This window comes from Gouania willdenowi, chromosome 15 (assembly GCF_900634775.1).
Source record: "Gouania willdenowi chromosome 15, fGouWil2.1, whole genome shotgun sequence".
Classification (NCBI taxonomy): domain Eukaryota; kingdom Metazoa; phylum Chordata; class Actinopteri; order Blenniiformes; family Gobiesocidae; genus Gouania; species Gouania willdenowi.
Genome location: NC_041058.1, coordinates 11,609,340 through 11,629,254, shown reverse-complemented (window position 1 = coordinate 11,629,254; position 19,915 = coordinate 11,609,340). Strand labels below are relative to the sequence as shown.

Here is a 19,915-nt window from a genome sequence, read left to right as displayed (position 1 = left end):
TCCTTGTGTGTCATGTAAGCTGTGATAGACTCTAGGATACGCTGCTATAACATACTATATAGTATGAATGAAGCCTAAGAGATTAATTTGTTTATTTTACCAAAAGCAAGATTAGAAGTAAAACAAAGATGTTGTAGGGGTTAAATTGTGGAATAATGTTGATAAAGAAATAAAAACGAGTGACACACTATTTATTTTCAAAAAAGAAAAATGTCTCCGATATATTTTAGTTATGTGAAGCAGTAGAAATGTGTTTGTGTTCTTTGTTAAATGTTGTATATAGTGTGTGTATATATAAATATATATTGCATTATTTGAAAAAAGGCAACTTAATTGTACTTTGTTGAATGTTTGCATTTCTTTTGTGTCTATCATTTGAGAAAGAAAGGTAACTTGAATGTTGTGATTTATGTTGGACATATACACGTTTTTGCTTCTGCCTGTTTCAGTCTTGTTTATATATTTTTAAACTGTGATTTAGGTCTGCAACCTGCGGGTATGGAGCCTTATGTGGCTCTTTGACTTATTTGCAATGGCTCCCTACAGCTTTAAAAAAAAAATATATATATATATATACGTATATATTGAATAAGAGTTATTTTCTTACAGAGACAAATAAAATCATGATATGACAAAAATAAATCACGTTGTGCAATGACTCAGCCACATCCCTACTTCACCTCCTGCAACATCTACAGACCACTTTCCCTGCACCTGTGGCTAACTTTAACTTTTAAATTCCTGGTAAAACAACAAAACCAACAAAAACACTATTCTGGATGAAAATAAAGATTGTGTGGGAACAGATTCATTTAACCGCCAATGTGCCGGTTAAATAATAAATTAGTATAAGTTGTAGCCCTTCAAACACACTAAATTAAAAAAAATCTTCTTTATACAACATTGTGTTCATGTAAACTGAGATGCGTACGAATATGAAGATGCAATATACTGTTTTGTTGTTATTTCTTGATGTTAGTTTATTTTGTTTGATTTTAAACTGTTTTTAAGTTTCCATTTACATGATCAATATAAATCAAAGCAAATCAAATTAAATCAAACATTATTCCATATAATTTAGAATTCAATACACTGAGAATTCATTGAGAAGGTTTTTTTTTTGGCTCTGGAAGGACTTTAATCCAGGTGAATGAGGCAAAATGGCTCCTTTGAGAGTAAAGGTTGCTAGAATGAAACAAACAAATAAACTGAAACTGAGAGAAGCCATAATTCACAAAATCCCCTTAATCTTGTTCACAGTTAATCACACAAAACATCTTTTTAATTCAGTGAAGGTATTTCACTATTTCTAAGTTCAATTTTTAGCGATGGGATTTTGTTCTTCGGTTTATTAATTTAGTACAACACAGTTAAAAACAAGGCAATGAAGTCATAAAAATCCTTCTGGGAATTTATTTGTTTTTTTTTTTTTTTTGTTCAACTCTGAATATCAAATCCAGCTTGATCTAATTAATGCCTTTGCAGTTGTTTTTCAGTCATTTTAATAAAGGTAATAAATCAGATAGAATCAGAATAGATTTCCTCTCTAACACTCACAGGAGACGTGGAGGTAGAGGAAGACCTTGTCAAAGCCCAGAGTGTTGCTCGCTGTTGCAGAAACTTGATAGATGCCGACTTTACTGTAGATGTGTTTGACCCCGTCATCAATGGAGCTTATGTTAACATACGATATGGCTGTTCCATCACCAAAGTCCACTGTAATACTTGTCATGGAGCCGAGACCCTTCAGGAGGAAAATAAAAAACTGTCAGTCTTGCTGAGACCTCGCTGACAGATGTCATGTTTCTTTTAAAATTTACAAGAACACATCATGCCTGGCCATGCTTTTATATCTGACATGATTTTTTTATATATTGTACAATAAGTAAAAAAAAAACTGAACATCTAATAGAATGTACATCTGTTTTATGTTCAGCACCTCTTCTAGAAAGACTAGGAAGGTAACGTTCCTGCCAAGCGTTGCCACCAGGGTCCCCTCACTGGTGAGGAGCTGGAGACCCCTGGGAGCCCGACTGGGACACTTTTGTCGCCTGGGGCTGTACTTCAGCAAAGCTCCCTCGGTGCAGTTGTTGGAAAAAGCTTTGCGATATCTGGGATTAGTGACAAAAAATAGAAAGCATGAAGCAGTTCCTGCATTTTTAGTTGAGTGATGCAGTCCCTGAGTTTTATTTATTATCTTCTATTGCTATGCTTATCAGTAACAGTCTTTTAACCTAATATGAAATGAAACATTAATCTTACATATTTATATCAAAGACAATAATTTAGATTTATAAAGGATATAGAATGTTTTAAGAAAAATTTGGTCACACTTTATTTGAAGTTTTATACTTAACGCTGTCGTTAAGTGTCATTCACTAAATAATGACACCTTTGGAGCTATGGTGGCATTTTTTGGGTTAGGTGAAGAGATCTAGTGGGGTTAGGTAGAGTTAGGGTAACAAACTGTTAGGGCCTAGGTTCCCAAAGTAGGGTACGCAAATTGTCATTGGGGTACATGAATAAAAAAATAAAAAACGTAAACTAGAATATAATATGCATGGATTCTTCACATTTTTTATTATATATTGTTTCTCAACAGGATAGGTAAAATTCAGAGGCAAATTTCACTGTCACATTACATCAGTGGTTCCCAACTTTTTTAATGTCACATATTTTTGGCGTCTCCAGAGACTTTTTTTTTTTTTTTTTTTTTAATTTCTTTCTAAAATTAGCTTTTGATAATGTTTATTGTTGTCAGGATTAGTGCACAAAGGGACCAGATGCGCCAGTGCAGTTAATAATAATAAAACTATATTTGAGAAGGTGAAAGTACAGGTGAATACAGTTGTTTTAAAAAAAATTTAAATAATTTGAAAAATAATAATCAAGTACATTTTAATTCAGTATTTTTTATCATTATTATAAAAAAATAATAAACATTTCAAATGACCCCATTTGAATTCCAAGCGACCCCACATGGGCTCACGACCCCAAGGTTGAAAAAAGCTGCATTACATTATTATGTTTTTAAAGTGTGCAGCAATAGGGGGTACATGGCTTCAAGTTAAATGTCTGAAGGCGTACAGGACTGTGAAAAGTTAGGGAACCATGGGTTAGGGTAACAAACGACGCGTAAAGTCAGCCTTATGTATAAAACTTCAAGTAAAGTGTTAACGAATGTTCTTTTTAAATATTTTGCATTTATTTGAACATCTTTCTCATTACTCATGTCAATACAAATGAAGCGCGTACCCAGTGGTGTTGAGGAAGCTGTCCCCTGTGACGCAGTCCCTGGATGTTACTGAAGGAACGAACCAGAAAGCTGGAGAGCAGCTTCCATCTATCTGTCTCTCAAATCCATAGTCACTGTTTCAGATACACACACACAGAAAGCAGACATTGCAGTGCCTTTTATCTATTAGCTATCACTCAAATCAAAGATGCTCAGCTCAAATGGACATGAGCAGAAATGTCTCGGGCTGGAGAAAACCTGCCAGGAGTCTTAATGTTACACATTGAAGCAGAAAAACAAATGTTTTGTGTACAAAAACCATTTGTACACTTTGGTAAAGTCAGGGGAAGCTCAGGAATGTCTTTCATTATGATTAATTTACAATAGAATCTCAGGAGCCAGGAGTCTTTAGGTAAAACTGTGTTTGTTAAACTAATGACAGTGTGGATATTGTTCTTCATTCAGTGCTTCAGCGGGAGAATGATGATTCTGCTGCTCGTGATGGATGATGCTTCTGCACTTGATTTTACAGACTAAACTGAAAGTACGTGTTATGTATTTTCTACAATAATTAAACTTGACTGTATAGCCTTTGTTTCCGTTAAATTGTTAGTTTATTTGAACTCACTTCTCTGTCTAGAACAACAGTAACTGCCATTAAAGAGAATTCCTAATCTAGGTTTTGGCTGATTTATTTGTTTTTGTTCAGCATTTAAAATTGGCCCAGAGGTTAAAGCCACTATTTCTTGTTGATTGAATCAAAGACGTTGAAATGAGCTTTTAGACCAACTCTATTCCAGGGAAAAGCATTGAAAACCTTTGTGTGTAAAATGCTGAAGTGAAGTATTCACGTTACTATACTTAAGTTGCGTTTATGGGTACTTGTACTATATTGAATATATTTTTAAATCAGTATTTTTACTTGTACTTATGTACGTTTTAAAAGAAGTCAAGTAATTTATTTAATTTCTACACCCAATCGTTACTGATTACATTTTTTTTTTTTTTTTTTTTTTTAAATGATCAACGGACATTATGAAACCGGACAACAATTAAATTAAATCCATCACTTCAAAGACGACCAATCAAATTAAACATAATGTACGGCGCCAAAAAAACATTGAATGTCGGTTATTCCAGCCTGAGAATTTTGTTACTTTGAATTGAATTAATTGGTGTTAATTTAATTCAATTTAATTTAATAAATAATTGTACATTTTGACAAACCTTTTATTTTATACAGATGCCTTTGTGGAAAATAAATTAAATTCCAATTGTGCAAGATTTGATTCAAAAAATGTGTTTGAAATTGACAACAAGCTGGAAGTCATCTGTTTCTTTTCCCCAATCACAGCAACACAACAAAAAAGGAGATAAGTTATGAATTGCAAAATGAAATCCTCTTCCCGTCGTGCGAGAGGTTTTTTCTTCACAGACGCTGCCTCTGAAGATTGAATGTTGCACATTGGAATTAATGAAGAGAGTGGTGCATGTGTAGCTTCAGAGAAGCGAACTCACCACTCAAAATCCGCCTCTGCGCAAGGGCAGGAGTCTGACATCTGAGAGCTGTACTGATCTCTAGCCTTGACACATCGAACATTTGCTTTCAGTTTTTGGAAGAATCTCTTCATTCCCATGATGCACACTTCACCCTGTGATGAATAATGCATCATAAACAATTCTCTTTCTTCTCTCTCTTGCCTTTTATTGTATGACGGATTCAACGGAAATTAGCAACAGATTTTTTTTAACATTATCAGCAGTCAAGTAAGTTTGAACCTCATTATGTAGCTGCCATGTCTCATAATCATCAGGGATGCACCGATGCTGGAAAATTGAACGGAAGTCGATCTTGACGAGCTGCCACTCAGATCGATGACTAAAGTGACCAAATATTCTGCAGAAACAAGAGAGAAAAAAGCATTTTGAAAAGGGCTTCAAGCAAAGCAAAGCAGCCTGGAAATGTATCAGTAGAAAAACATGTATACTAAATCAGGGTCAGGGTCAATTATAATTGGTAATTAATTACAATTCTAATGTAATTGAAAAATTATGTTTCGTATTGTTATTGCAATATGCACAACTATAACATCACATTTCACTCTCACAAAACAGTCAACTCTTCCCCACCACTTCCATTGTCCTACCCTGACTCCCTCTTCCCTGTTCCCTTCCCCTCATCTAGGTGTAACACTGCCCTCTCTTTTTATATTCTCCTTTTAATAAAGTATTTCTTACCCTTCCTTAGGGAGGGCTGGTGATGGTCACAAGTATGCAAAAAAATAAATAAATTCATTAAATTGCAATATTAAAACATGCATCGCTGTAGTGAAAAGATTGCACTACATATTGTGTTGACCTTCGACAGCATGTGCAGACAAGGTTTGGAAAAAAAAAAGAGAGATATGTTGCTGTTGTGTTCATTAAACCAGGGGTTTCCAACCTTTGGGTCGGGACCCCATTAGTTGGACCCCATTAAGAATATTCTTTTAACAATTTGAGCCCATTTTTGCTTATTTTTTATCCTTTTTCTGTAACTATACCAAACTTGCCATATTTTTGCTCCTTTTAATGCATTTTTGCTACATTACTCCCATTTCTGCCACTTCTACATCAAATTTCAATGCCTTTTCTGATTATTTTTTCCACTTTCAAGATATTGTCAACACTTTTAAACTCATGATTGTGACTTTTAATATTTAACAATATTTTTTATATTAGAGTTTAAATTAACTGTTCCTATTTTTTTCTGCAACTTTTAAGCCAATATTGACACTTTGAAGCCTTTTTACCACTTTGTCTGTTTTTCTCCACTCTAATTTACAACTTTTGACCAATTTCTGTGGCTTTTAAAATCCCATTTCACCAACTTTTCCATTTTTGTCACTTTTAACCCATTTTATTTCTGATTAAAACAAGGATTTACATCTATACAATGACTATATACTCTGACACAAATAATAATAAACTTCCTGGATAACAGTGTATATTATTCAGATAAATAAATAAATGTGATTATCACAGATTCATTGAACAATGAACCATCATTTTACTGACTTTATGGATGAACCCCAAAAACCCTGTCTCCACATGACTGTTCTTCAATGTTCATGTCTGTGTTCAACCACCTTCTGATACAGTGGGGGTCCCTGGTCTCTGGAACCTTTATTTTGGGGGTCACGGGCTGAAAAGGTTGAGAACCACTGCATTAAATGCTCAGTAATAGTGATCAATTGTAAATGAACTTTAGTAATTAAGTACGTAAATGTAATCAACTTTCAGGGGAAAATGAACTAAAATTTAAACAAAATTAAAAATGACGGTCAACATGATCGTATTTGAGTTGTAATTGAACATGGATAATTGAAGATGTAATTGTAATTTTAAAGTGTAACTGACCCCAACCCTGATACTAATGTGTAAGTACTATTCCAATAAAGTCATTCATTCTGTTTTTGGTGTTTTACGTCATTATGAGGGTGTCCTCTCCAGGCTCTCCCAGAACCCCATCAACATAGAGTGGCAAGGAGGTGAAGCTATATTTGTCCCAGTATCTGCCCTCATCAAAACTCAGCCTGAGGGAGAGAACAATGGTTAGATCACAGACAGCCCAGCCACAAATGGAGCAGAATTCATGTAGGGGGGGTGAAGAAAAAAAAAAAAAAAAAAAAAAAAAAAAACTTCAGTAGGAAAGCAATTCTTGTTTCTGAAGACTAAATATGGCCCATGCGAGGCGAGTCTTACCAAATGTGTCTAATTGGCAGAGGTGTGTGTCGGATGGCCACCAGAGATCCTCCCTGGTTCAGGAAAAACACGCTGTACTCTTCCTGAAAAACCTGCACAAGCGATTGTCTTTAACAGCAGTGGGGAAACACAAACCTACCAAAAGGAAAGTAAACACTGATGCCAAGATAGGAACCAGTGCACGCTGCACAATCACACCTTCACAACAAACAAGTGAGACGCTACAACAGCTCCTTTCAGTCTCAGATGTGTGAATAAAATTTTTTTTTTTAAAAAAGCATCAAGAGATGGCTGCTCTCTTTTGTTGATTTCAAGATTCTTGTGCCAATGGCACAAAAAAAGAAGAGCAAATGTTCCTGTTAGAATGTGTGTTTAGAAAATGAGGGACATGAGGCTGGCTGTCAAACCTAAATTCTGTTCTAAATAGCAACATTAGCTTCAGCACAAACAGCAGAAAAACAAATTGAAACTAAAAGCTTTCAGTTTCTTAATTATTATTCCCTCCTGTATGATGTTGATGAAATATTCTAGGGTTGCCATCAGGGTCGGGGTCAATTACATTTCTAAATTACAATTACATTTTTAAATTACAATTACATTTTCAATTATCCATGTTCAATTACAGTACAACTCGATTACGGTGACCAGTGTTTTTTCCAATTACAATTAAAATTACAATTATAATTTTTCAATTTGCAGAATGCTTTTTTTCAATAACAATTATGTTTTCAATTACTAAAGTTCAAATACAATTAATCCCAAATACTGAGCCTTTAATGAAGTAGCCCAAAAAACGTAACCTTCCTCTTGTGTTAGCATCTCATATGAGAACGGGTCGGTTTATACCCATGTCTTAAATCGGCTGTAAAATATACTAAAAAATATTATCTATCATCTAATTTGTTTTCAATCTCTTTGGTTACCTTGTTAGGCTTCCTAATCAATGAAAATATTGGTATTAATATTTTTGATGTGGGCATTTGAGCCTTTTTTCTGTCAGTATACCCCTATATATATATATATATATATATATATATATTTTTTTTTTTTTTTTTATTAATGGTAAAATAATCCTCGAGAACTGGCAGGTAAACTTAAAATGAAACACATTTTAATGATGGTATACTACATATGCCTATGTGTAAACCATAGAATTATTAACACGGCTCCCCAGTTATTAACAATGTAAATGACAGTTTTGTTTATATCATTTCTATGCCAATTACAGTTACAAAGTTAATTACCTGAATTCAATTATGATTACAACAGCTTTTTCCAATTACGATTTCACTTATAATTACATCATAATTGTTATTAATTGCAATTATATTTGACCCCAACTCCGGTTATCGTATATGTTTCCTAAAGGAATAAAAGTCGATCACACTCAGTGAACTAATCGTAGAGAGATGACGATGTCTCCATCACACAACGACAAATGTGTGCTGTTATTATTGGATACCTCTCTCCAGGTGTTTCCAGCATCAGATGTGATAAAGATACTGATGTTGGTATTGGTCAACTCCGAGCCAATGACACCTGACAGGAAAATAAAAAAGGTGACATTCATTTTAAACATAGGTTTGGTTGCTTTTCAGGGGAAAAATGTAGATGGTGAAAGAATGAAAACACAAACAGACAGAAGAGAGGATGCAGATCACACTGTTGACTGTTGTTAGTTGAAACACACAGAAGTGGGAACAGAACAGAGGTATAGATCTGACTTGCGAGTGCTGAGGGATGTGATCAAAGGGCCACGAATAAGGCAGGGAATAAACAACCCTGTGGTGGAAGTGCAAATTGAAGTGCAAATCAAATAATCTCCTCACCTGATGCTATTATGATTCCCGGGGCTGAGTCTTTGCTGACGATGTTTCCTGAGGTGTAAGGATTCTCTGACACATGGAGGTGGAGATGCAATGAGCAGAACGGCTGTGGAGACACACAAAAAGAGATTACTGGGCTACATTGACAGGGTGGAAAGAAAAGGTTAGATACAGCTTTGACCTTTGAGGTTCAGGGTTGAAGATATTAATTAAATAATGGTAATGTATATGATCATTTGCAAGAGTGAAGACTTAGCAAAAATGCAAGTTATGATAATCAGGTCAAAAAAGCTGAAATCAGGTCATAATACAGGGTTTTTCAACCTTGGGGTCGTGACCCCATGTGGGGTCCCCTGGAATTAAAATGGGGTCGCCTGAAATGTCTACTAATTGATAAATTAAAAAATGACTGAAATTGCGTTTTTAAATATCTTTTTTTATTATTCTTTTTTCAAAGTAAAACACCACACAAGATGTCAAACAACTGCCTTTTATACTTTCACTTTCTGAATTAGAATTGTAGTTCCAATAAAGTGCAGTGTAAAAATGTCTGAGGTGACTCATCTTTTCTTGTCACTTTATGCTCTAATTCTGGCTACTCGTAACACAGTTTAACAGATATGATTAAAAAAAAAAAAATCTGTATCTGGCATCACAAGAATCTTGTGATATTAAAATAAGGTCACGAGCCAAAAAAGGTTGGAAACTACTGTCATCATAGCTTTAGAACTGAAATGTCAAATTTACTGTCAAATGTGTTTGTTGCATAATGTATATTTACATATATGTGTGGTTAAGCCTTTTTTGTAGTGTTTTTATTCTAAACATCAGAAAGAGAACACCTACTTTTGGCTCATTCTTAAAAATGAAACAAACATTCAGAAAAAGTAAGTGCATGTCCCTGCAAAGAAGATGTTTTCTTGTCTGTGCGTACATTTCTGTATCTGGGATTTTTTATTCTACACTCTAAATAAATTTGGCTTTGGACCTAAATGACTTTATTCCTCACCAATGGCACGTGTTAGAACAAACTGTCTATATTCCCCATATTTCCCACTCCACCGCGGTACAAGAAGGGCTATCCGCCATCCCCACTCCTTTTTGGAGCCCCTGGCAATTAAATTGAGAGCAGAGGAGAAGGTGAAAGGTGTCCGTAGAGCAGGCCAGGAACTCAAACTGTCCTTAAATGCAAATTATTTCTAGCTATTTTTATCTAACCCTCTGAATTCTATTCCTCGTGTCTTTACCATTCCGCTGTGCAATCGCTGTAAATCAGACACCGGCACACTTATCCATACATTTTGGTTATGTCCAAATTTGACCAGTTATTGGACATCAATATTTAACACACTGTCAGAGGTGTATAGAGGCGAACTTTCCCCAAACGTGCTGACTCAAAATATCACAATTCCAAAACTGTGCTCTCATTTAATAACCTTTGCCTCTTTGTTGGCACAACGCCTCATCCTCTTAAAGTGGAAACAGAAAACTTTCCCTTCTCATGACCAATGGATTACTGATGTAATGAGAGTTTTACACATACAGTATTAAAACTGAGGTGTACACTAATGGGCTCAAGTACAAAATTTGATGAAACATGGCAGGCATTTCTGAAATACATAGAAAACTATAAAATGCGTTGCATTCCAACATAATAGGTTATAACTGTAAGAGTATAATTTTCTTTGCAGTCTGTTACTGCCTCTCTCATATACATATAAATTGGTATTTTCAGTTGTTGGTTTTAATTTATTTATTGTATTTCATTTTTTGGTTTTTGTCTGCTGACTTATTTTTATTTGCCAGGGGTGTGACGATACGCTCAGCTCACGAAACGAGACGAGACACAATATTGGGTTCATGAGAACGAGACGAGATTTGAAGAAAACTACAAAGACAAAATATAAGACTGGACCAACAGACTTTTATTTAACCAACTTGCACATGCATTTTGAAATGTTTTATTATAACTCTTTACATGCATGATGTAAGCATGAGCTTTTAATAAACTACTTCTTCCACAAATTGAAGCTAAAACTTAAATGTATAAAAGTTCAATTAAAATAAATAAAATTATATATTTCTTTCTTTTTTTCAAGTGCAAACAATATTATGTACAAAACCAAATCCAAGTTCTACTCTGTCAATACAGAGTGCAAATAGTGCAAACAGAGCCTGACCAAGTATGTCATTAACAACATGCTGCAACTACACAGACATGTTCTTTTTTAAATTGTTAATAAACTTCTTCTTCCACAAACTGAAACTCGAACTAAAATGTCCTCTTCTTCTTTTCCTTCTCCTGTTTTAGGTTCTGGCAGGCTAGACATAGTAAAGGTGCATTACTGCCCCCACAGGTCAAAAATAGAACTTTAGATATCTCACAAAAAAAAATAAAAAAATAAAAAATGTTGAGTTTAATCTCGCGAGATATCATAGTACGATATCTCGTCATGCCCCTATTATTTGCACTTTAATGTGATTTTGGGATATGGGGTTTTTGTTTTTGAAAAGGAAAACTGCAGCCAATAACGTACGTTCAATGTTATTTGTAATTTGTTGTTGAAAATCTTAAATAAAAATATATATTAAAAAAAATAAATAAATGCACCGATATATACATCTGTGTATTTCTTGCGTAATCAATCTTTTCATGTTAATGTGAACGCACTTCAAACTAATTTTGACGTCAAACTTAGTTCGAGTAGTACGTTAGTATAACTTTTCAAACACAGCCTGAGTCTTGCCCTTCATCCTGGACAGAATTACACATACGAAAAACATATTTATAAAACAGTATGTGATGTACAATGTATTGAAAAAAAATCATGTAAAAGTCTGCTACATCTGTACCGACAAAAATAAATATATCATGGGTAAGAATTGTAAAACAGTGTCATACATTCAACTTTAATGAATAAAACTTTACTGAATGTATGCTCCATGGCTGACTATAACTCAAGAAATGGTTTCAATGCCAGAGAGGCTTCATTGCTATCTGACCATGATCTCATTCAGTGCAGTTATTTCACTAGATATCATGGAAATATATATAATATATATCTCTTGTCAGTGGCCCACTTACTTGTTCACAATAGACCTTGTTTCCCTGGAGATCGGTTTCCGGAGCCTGAAGAAGACGCCAGTCTCTCCCTTTGTTGTATGTGATATAAGTTTTTACTTGGTTCTCAACAACTTTATTTGACAGGAACACCCCTTTAATCCCAGCAACCTGCGAACATGAAGAGGAAAAGAGCAGCAGGGGGAAAGACAAGCAAAAGGACAGAGGGAAGAAAAAATAAACGTAAATTATTCAGACTTAAGAGAGGCTGAAGGCCTACTTCGGAGAGGAAGAGAGATGCCTGGGAGATTTTTCAGACATTGAGTACTATTTTGGACCATCTGTAGGATCAAAACAACATATGGCAAAGCCCTGAGATATGTCTCGTTCTTTGTGTTTATGTGAATAGACAGACTGAATCTGACACATGGAGTTTGATTGGCATGTTTTCTTTCTTTAACCAAGTGTCACTGCAGTGAAATGTTTCATGTACAATATGGGTTGGGGGGGGTGGGGATGGTCAGTGCAACTAATGCTGATGGTTACCAGAGGTTTGTAACATCATAGAGCTTACACTGTTGGCTTTATATGTTATATTAACACAAAAAATGACCAAGGGTTAGCATTCAGTGCACCAATAATAAAGATTAAAAAGAAGAAAAAAACCAGTCACTTAAGCTAACGGTTGCTCCAAGAAAACGTTTGGGACTGGGATTGTCTGCTGGTAGTGCTTTTCATTCTCAGAGCCCCTTTTAATGTTCAAGAACTGTTTCAAACAAGGAATTTCAAATTTTATGTCGTTCTGAGTAACATTTGATGATAGGAGACCCTTTGTTTGCACGTACTCCCTCGTGATCACCCACAGTGTCTCACCGAGAGGGAGTACAAGTGAATCAGAAACCCCATATTTATTGCAAATGCGCATATATTAATAAGAAAAGTAAATATGTCATTTGAAATTTGTGTCTGACTTGAATTCAAAAATAAAAATAGATTTATAACGCTCAAACAAATAAACAAACTCTGGTTGGAGCTGTAATATCTGATCTGAGGTGAGATATAAGTCATGGGCCTGTGGTAGAAAAACTTTTTTGTGCTCAAATACCCCTTTTTCTTATTTCTGAAGCCAAGTCCCCTTTGTATACAGCATATTGATGCATAATGATGCAATGAATGAATGATAACACACATTTCAAAGGACTGACCCTTGTATTTTTAGGTAATGTTCTAACTCTGATCATTATCATTATTATGATTATCGGTTTTAACCCAAAATACTTTAAAACATCACCATATTTTTCATGCTTTTACTGCTGCTGCGTACCCTTTGGGATACATATAATAATAATAATCTCAGGCGCCTTTCAAAACTTCTCAAGGTTACCTTGGCATTGAAAACAATAAAATATCAAACAATAAAATCTGAATGAATACCATAAAAGCATACATGGCTATAAACAATCAAGAGACAATAAAAAGAAACAGAAAGGAGTATATTATAAAGGGAGGGCCTGTTTAAAAAGATGAGTTTTGAGATGGGATTTATACCCCCATTTGAGAGACACTGGTTTATAGGGAGTAAATTGTTAAGAGATAAACCAGGAGGGGAAAAACATTGGGTTTTTGAAATAATAATAATTCAGTCATTTTATAATTATTAAAAAGGGATGTATTATGATTTAATTTTATTAATATAGTTTTTTTATTTATCGATCTAACTGCATGGAAACTTCATACCACAAAATGTGCTCCCATGCATATTAGACAATTTATGTACACATTCTCATAAATAAAATTTTTTAGACATTAATCTATAATTTCAGTGATTTACCCAATACCAAGTGATCTAAGCACAACATGCAAAGGAATCGTATCACAAAATGCAGCCGCAGCCATTTCTGCATCAGTTGTGCTTACTTCATAGAGATCTATCATGATGTTTCCCTCTGGTCCACCACTGCTCATCACGTCCTCCAGCATTAGAGTGAAGAAGAGGCCCCTGGACTCTGACATATACAGGTTGTAGGAGTCGTTCTGGTGCCAGTCCTGAATTGCTGCCACCACCTGGTTGTCATCTGTGCTGATAATCTGCAAATCCTTAATTTGCAGAATTCATGAATATATAATAATAAAATAGATCCCTTTAAGTTGGCTGAGTAAACTTAACAGCCTACATTAGTTTTAGGAACTGATTTAACAAATGAAATCTACACAGTGTGCTGACAGCACTCATAAAAGCAGGTGTAATTTGTCACTTCTTGACATAATTCAGTCAAAATCTGCAGCAATTAGACTTCAGGCATTTCATGCTTGTCACTAAAAATGGAGACAGACTTCATTTTTTTTTTTACTGAATCCCATATCCAGTGTGAAACACAGGCTATTTCAGTCCATCTTAAGGGAGTTTTCACAGTCTACTTGGCTGGGTGGATGAATGGAATGACACTGTATTCACGCTCACTATGACAGGATCCCTGGAAACATTAGGACAACCCACTGTGGTTGCAGTAAATGGAAAAAATTGCACCTCAGTAATGCAATTTAGCGCTCCTGAATGTCTTTATTCGGAGCTAGGGAATGGTGTGCAAACTGCACGCTGAATTTAAAGTAAATCTGTTCATGCAGATAAACTAACAGCTATAAGCATGATGCAATACTGGGTCATTTTAAGGAAAACACTGAAACACAAGATAACATTTGGATTTTCAAGCATGGGGAACATCAACAAACAAGTGCCAACTCCCTACCATATTCTATACTCAAACATTTGTTTTCAATAAACTTACCTTTGGCAATGTGTACTTAGGAAGCTTCATTGGATAGAAAGGGTTTCTTTTATAGGAAACATAATGGACAGACTGGCCACCGACAGGCACCTACCAAAGTAAAACAGGACGATTGGCAACAACGAAATATCAACATATACGACAAAATGATTGTATGTTGAAACGGTCAACAACTCAGACCATTGCGAGAGACCGTTACAATCATAACCTACTCATTTACTAAAGCGTACATCGTATAGTTGCGATAATTTAAATGCAGGCAAGTGTCACTACTGTAGTAATCGCTGAGATCACTGTGTGCCCATTACAAGACAAAATCTCTTCTGTAATGGTTGCATACTCAGAACATAGTGGATGGCCGCTAGTCTTTTAATATTAATATTAACCTAACCACTAGGAACGAGTGTATCATAGTACATCATGTTTTTCTGCAGTCTGTGCCTTCTCCTCGCCCTCCGAGGGCTCTCTTTTCTGTTTCAGGTGTCTTGATGCTGGATCCATGGTTCGCGGCTCAACTAGTCTGGGACAGTTGGATGGCCTATCCTTTTCTGTCTGCCCTTCTGTTCACTGACCCCAACCAGTCGAAGCGGATGGCTGCCACCTCTGACCCTGGCTCCGCTGGAGATTTCTTCCGATAAAAACAAGGAGTTTTTTCTTCCCGCTGTTGCTAAATGCTTGTTCATGTGGATCTTGTTGGGTTCTTTCTTACTATGGATCATATATTTTGCTAAGCGCGCTGAGATTACTTTGTTGTAATTTGCGCTATATAAATAAAGTTGAGTTGAGAGTATGTTGAGACGTGACAAAAAATGCAAATCAAAACTTTTGTAAAACTTACGGCGAGAAACCATAGGCTGTTGCCAAACCAAGTAGGAAACTACCCACAATGCAGCTTTTTCTTTATACTGTATTTTCAACTGGCTATATCTGTTGTATCATACATCCACTGTTGAAAAGGCTTTAAAGTAAAAATCAAAGAATTTTTAAATCATCTCACCTCCCATCACAGTGTCTTTCACCCCAAATTACTATATTGATAACATTTACCCCCAAATCTAAAGTATTCAAATAAGTAATAGCGCCTTCAGTTTTAATGAATATAACATCCAACCTATGACATACGTTCTTTACAAATTAGAAGGTTCTAATCCACTCTATGAACACCCACCCAGCACAGTGACCCCTTCCTTTGGTCGTACGGTCACTGTGTGGTGTTCTAATCTTTCTTAGAGGTCTGGATGGGCACTGTGGGGTGGTGGGGCATGGGGGGAGTGCTGTGGATGCTGTTCTCCTGTTGGGTGAGGGGGGCCTCAGTTCCTCTGTATGTCCCTGGGTGAGGGAACCGCCCTTGGTCCTCTACCCAGTGGGCTCGCCTAGGTACACTGGGGGTAGACAGGCAGGCCTGGGGCTTTGGGACATTTTGCCGTGGCCTAACTTACAAATTTTTGCAAAGGACAAATGGCTCTGTTACACTTGGAGGCACACATCTACTCCCTCTGTTCACTCCTATCTCTGTAGTTTCTGAGAACAGTGTTGTTTCTGCTGAAACGTCTCTTTTACATGTGTTACTACACTGGCACGGTGTCCAGTGCACAATAGTAGCCAAACCTTACACCAACAGCTCAACCAAAACAACCTCTTTTTCATGTCCTCCCTAACTCCTTTACCCTTTTAATTTGCCCTTACTTATAAGTAACACTACCTTCTCTTTTTAGATCGTTAGCCCTAATAAAGTCTAGTTTACACTTCCTTAGGGAGAGCTGGAGATGCTCACAATATGCTATGTAATAAATGGATAATATGCACCTTTTTGCAAAATGGTTTCATTACAAGTAGTGTCAAGCTATAACAAATGCAAATATGGGAAGACTTTTGTGTTGGAAGAAAAAATTAAATAATTAACTCTATCTGCAGCGTAATAGCACCTTTTATTTAATGAAAAAGACGACTGTACATTACGATGCGAATTAATGCATTCGCTTTACTGCTTTTAATTGTGTTTTAATGGAGCCAGACTTTGCAATAAAAACCCACCTGGATGAAGACATATTCATCCTGAACCACGAGGGAATTTGGGATGATAAATCCAGGGAACGGCTTACTCTTGTTTCCATCCGAGCAGTTTTGAAGTTTACAGGTTATGTATTGTGACCCTGTGGAAGAGTAAGAAAAAGGTGCGAGAAAATAGAACAAAGTCAAATCCAGTGGCCTCTCTCTGCTGTCTACACTGTGTGTTCAGTGTCCAGTCAGCCAAAGCCAGCACTCTGTAGAGGCCAAAACTCTTATTCTTAACAGATAAAGTGGGATAGCTGTCCCAGAGTGTTAGCATCAGCCAAAAGAGGCAGACTATCAAAGGAGAAGATATTAACACTCAAGAACTTATGGAAGAGCCCATCTTTCTGCACCAGAGCCAAGTCCCATTCAGGCCCCCGAAAACTGAATTAGCTCAAATGTAGGAAGAGTCTCGTCGAGCCAATTCAAATATGAGTTTAAACATAGACGTTCTCCTCTCAGCACTGCTTGTCAAATCATGTAAATCTGACACATACTGTCAGGGTTGGGTTCTGTAATCGCATAATTGATCATTCATTACAATTAGGCCATAACTATAAGTGTATTTGTAATTTTAAAAATACGTTGCTGTCGTAATCGTAATGAAATTGTAATTGAGTTGAAATACATCACTTTGTAATTGTAATTGCCATGAAAATTCATTAAAAATTGTAAATTATCATTTAACGCAATAGTGGAGAACCATGTTACACTTCTGTGTACAGTTGTACACATATGCAGTTAACAATTATTAATGTGTTTCATATCAAAAATCTTGTCGTCTATTGACACAAAATAGGCTCAGACGCCCACACCAAAAATATTAAAAACCTATATTTTCATTGATTAGGAAGCCTAATACGGTAACCAATAGATAGAAAAGAAACTAGATGATAGATATTTGTTTTTAGTTTATTTTAAAGCTGATTTAGGACAAGTTATTATAACACATGCCAACAGAAAGCTAACACAAAAGGAAGGTTAACTTTTACTAGGTTATTTATTTCAAGCTCAGTAATTGTAATTGAACTGTAGTAAATGAGAACGTAATTGACTTTTTCAGGATTAAAAAAAAATTGTAATTTAATTGTAATTGGAAAAAAAATTCTGGTCACTGCAATTGTAATTGACCCCATCCCTGCATACTGTACTATATTTCTTGTATCTGAGAAGCAAAGTCACCACACTTATGGTTTGTTTGAACTTACGTCCATCAGAGACACTAATCTCCAGGTGAATCATCCCTTGCTCTTTGTCCAAACCCAGTCTTGACCTGCAAATTAAAATAAAGACACTTACATGACAGTCTGCTGAAGTACCAAACACCCTCTCTTCCTGCAAAACCACTAAAATACATCATAGTTTCTGGAGTCTGATTTTTTTCGGGCATGTGACAACATGAAAGGACACAAGGCAACAATTTTCACTTGTCTCACGCAGTCTGTTCAATGTGCTATACAGTAGTTGCCTACCAAAGAAAGTGCTGTCCATTATTTTTTATTTTTCCTTTTTTTAATAAAGCTGTTTGAGGGCAACCTTCATGCTGAAAGCCTAAAAGCTATTACCTCTCTATCTCTTTGGTATATCTGTCTCGAAGAAAAAGTGAAGGTTAGAAGAACCTACTTTTGAACTGGGAAATGTTAGAAATGATTAAACATGGATTTCAGCTTCACTGTGAAAAGCCAGAGTTATTGTTTCTTTCATATTAAAAAAATAAGTCTCGACAAAGAACCTATAAAGGAAAAAATAATTATGTAGTATGTCGCGAAACGTAGTATGCGCATATTAACCTTTTGCAAATATACACAATCAGAAACATTAAAATACAAAACACGATGCTCAATCACATGCGGATCAGTAGTTTAGGATTATGTTATATTTGTAGAGTGAGTGTCTTGCGAAGGAATAAACTCATTTACCAAACTAGAAAACATTGAATTAATAAAAGCTTCACCTGCTAAAATGTATGGAAAATACACAATTAATCACAGGGTAAATACACAGACATAAAACAGTTAGTTAATGTAGAAACTACTGCCAACCTAAGAAGTGTACATTTGTTTAAAGTGTTAAGAGAGAGAACATGCAAACTACCACACTAAATGACTTGGGCCAGCGAGGCGAGAAACTACAATTTCTGTGTGAAGACGAAACACTTCAGACCACATCAAACAAACAATATCGCCCCAGAAATGCACTTAGCAGAGAGGGGGGTAAAAACGTACACACCATATGCATTACTTTGAAGCTCAAACCTAAACGTTTTTTCACTAGTAGCAGAAGCCGAGGCAGCGGATATGCAGTATGTAGCAGTACACAAGGAGACATATGCTGCTGTATCTAAACAGCGTGCTAGTAGTGCGTGTCCTCTATAGGTGTCTTTGAAGTCCCTGAAAGATTCATGGTTTAAGAGTGAGCAGATGACTGGATCATAGATAATGAAAAGATTCTGCCTCAATCTCACAGCTTTGTTCAATGACGGTCGTTCACTTCAGACAAAATAATTTATAATACGAAAGATACATCAGTAAGTAGATAGTTGGGCAGGACCTGCATTTAATCTAAGGCATTTTCTTATGTTTTGGATTTTTGTTGTATTATAATTTCATTTTTCAATATCGATACACAGTGACATGCAGTCAGGGTAGGCAGTGCCTACCCAAGTTTGAATTGATATTTTGATTATTTGTTTTAATTATAATATAATTAGAAATTACTTATTTTCTAGTTTCGATAGCCTACAGTACCTATAAGTGTCAGCATTTTGTGCTTTTCATAGCTCAAATGACTAAACATTGCTATTTCCTGGTACGGCAGAGACGCTGCACAGTCTCACTCCGCTGAAAGACAGGAGGAGGCCACACCCCCTCCCAAAAGCACATTGCTGCTCTGCCTCTGGCCCCATAGTGTTTTCATGTGTTTGCGCATGTGCAGTCAGTTCCCCAAGATGACAACCTTTTACGTCCAAAGGCAGCTCTCTACGCTGCCTTTGGACGTAACCGTGCTACGCTAAATGCTATACGTAAGTTCACAATGCATTAGTGAATTTATGTCACGTGACCGCTGCTGCTACGTTCTCTAGCTAGTGGTTGGGATAACACTACAGGAAGTATGACAGCGCTAGAGGCGATAAAGAAACTTTCTTTTGAGGAAAAACGACAACTTTTAAAAGATGGGAGACCAACACCTGAGCTACCAGAGCTTCAGCAAA

At 36.0% G+C, this 19,915-nt stretch overlaps 1 protein-coding gene across 1 annotated transcript in view; it reads right to left on the bottom strand.

Annotated features, from left to right (window-relative positions):
* Positions 1-19,915, bottom strand: part of LOC114476615 (VPS10 domain-containing receptor SorCS1-like) — a 68,727-nt gene that overhangs the window by 17,289 nt on the left and 31,523 nt on the right. Inside the window, exons 6-19 of the mRNA XM_028468396.1 lie at positions 17,913-17,977; positions 16,687-16,805; positions 14,653-14,742; positions 13,784-13,963; positions 11,891-12,037; positions 8,809-8,911; positions 8,442-8,518; positions 6,980-7,071; positions 6,703-6,810; positions 5,015-5,132; positions 4,754-4,887; positions 3,256-3,369; positions 1,940-2,111; positions 1,558-1,744 (exon numbers count right to left, since the gene is read on the bottom strand). Coding sequence (XP_028324197.1) covers positions 1,558-1,744; positions 1,940-2,111; positions 3,256-3,369; positions 4,754-4,887; positions 5,015-5,132; positions 6,703-6,810; positions 6,980-7,071; positions 8,442-8,518; positions 8,809-8,911; positions 11,891-12,037; positions 13,784-13,963; positions 14,653-14,742; positions 16,687-16,805; positions 17,913-17,977 — 1,706 coding nt within the window. The remainder of the gene's footprint in view (positions 1-1,557; positions 1,745-1,939; positions 2,112-3,255; positions 3,370-4,753; positions 4,888-5,014; positions 5,133-6,702; positions 6,811-6,979; positions 7,072-8,441; positions 8,519-8,808; positions 8,912-11,890; positions 12,038-13,783; positions 13,964-14,652; positions 14,743-16,686; positions 16,806-17,912; positions 17,978-19,915) is intronic.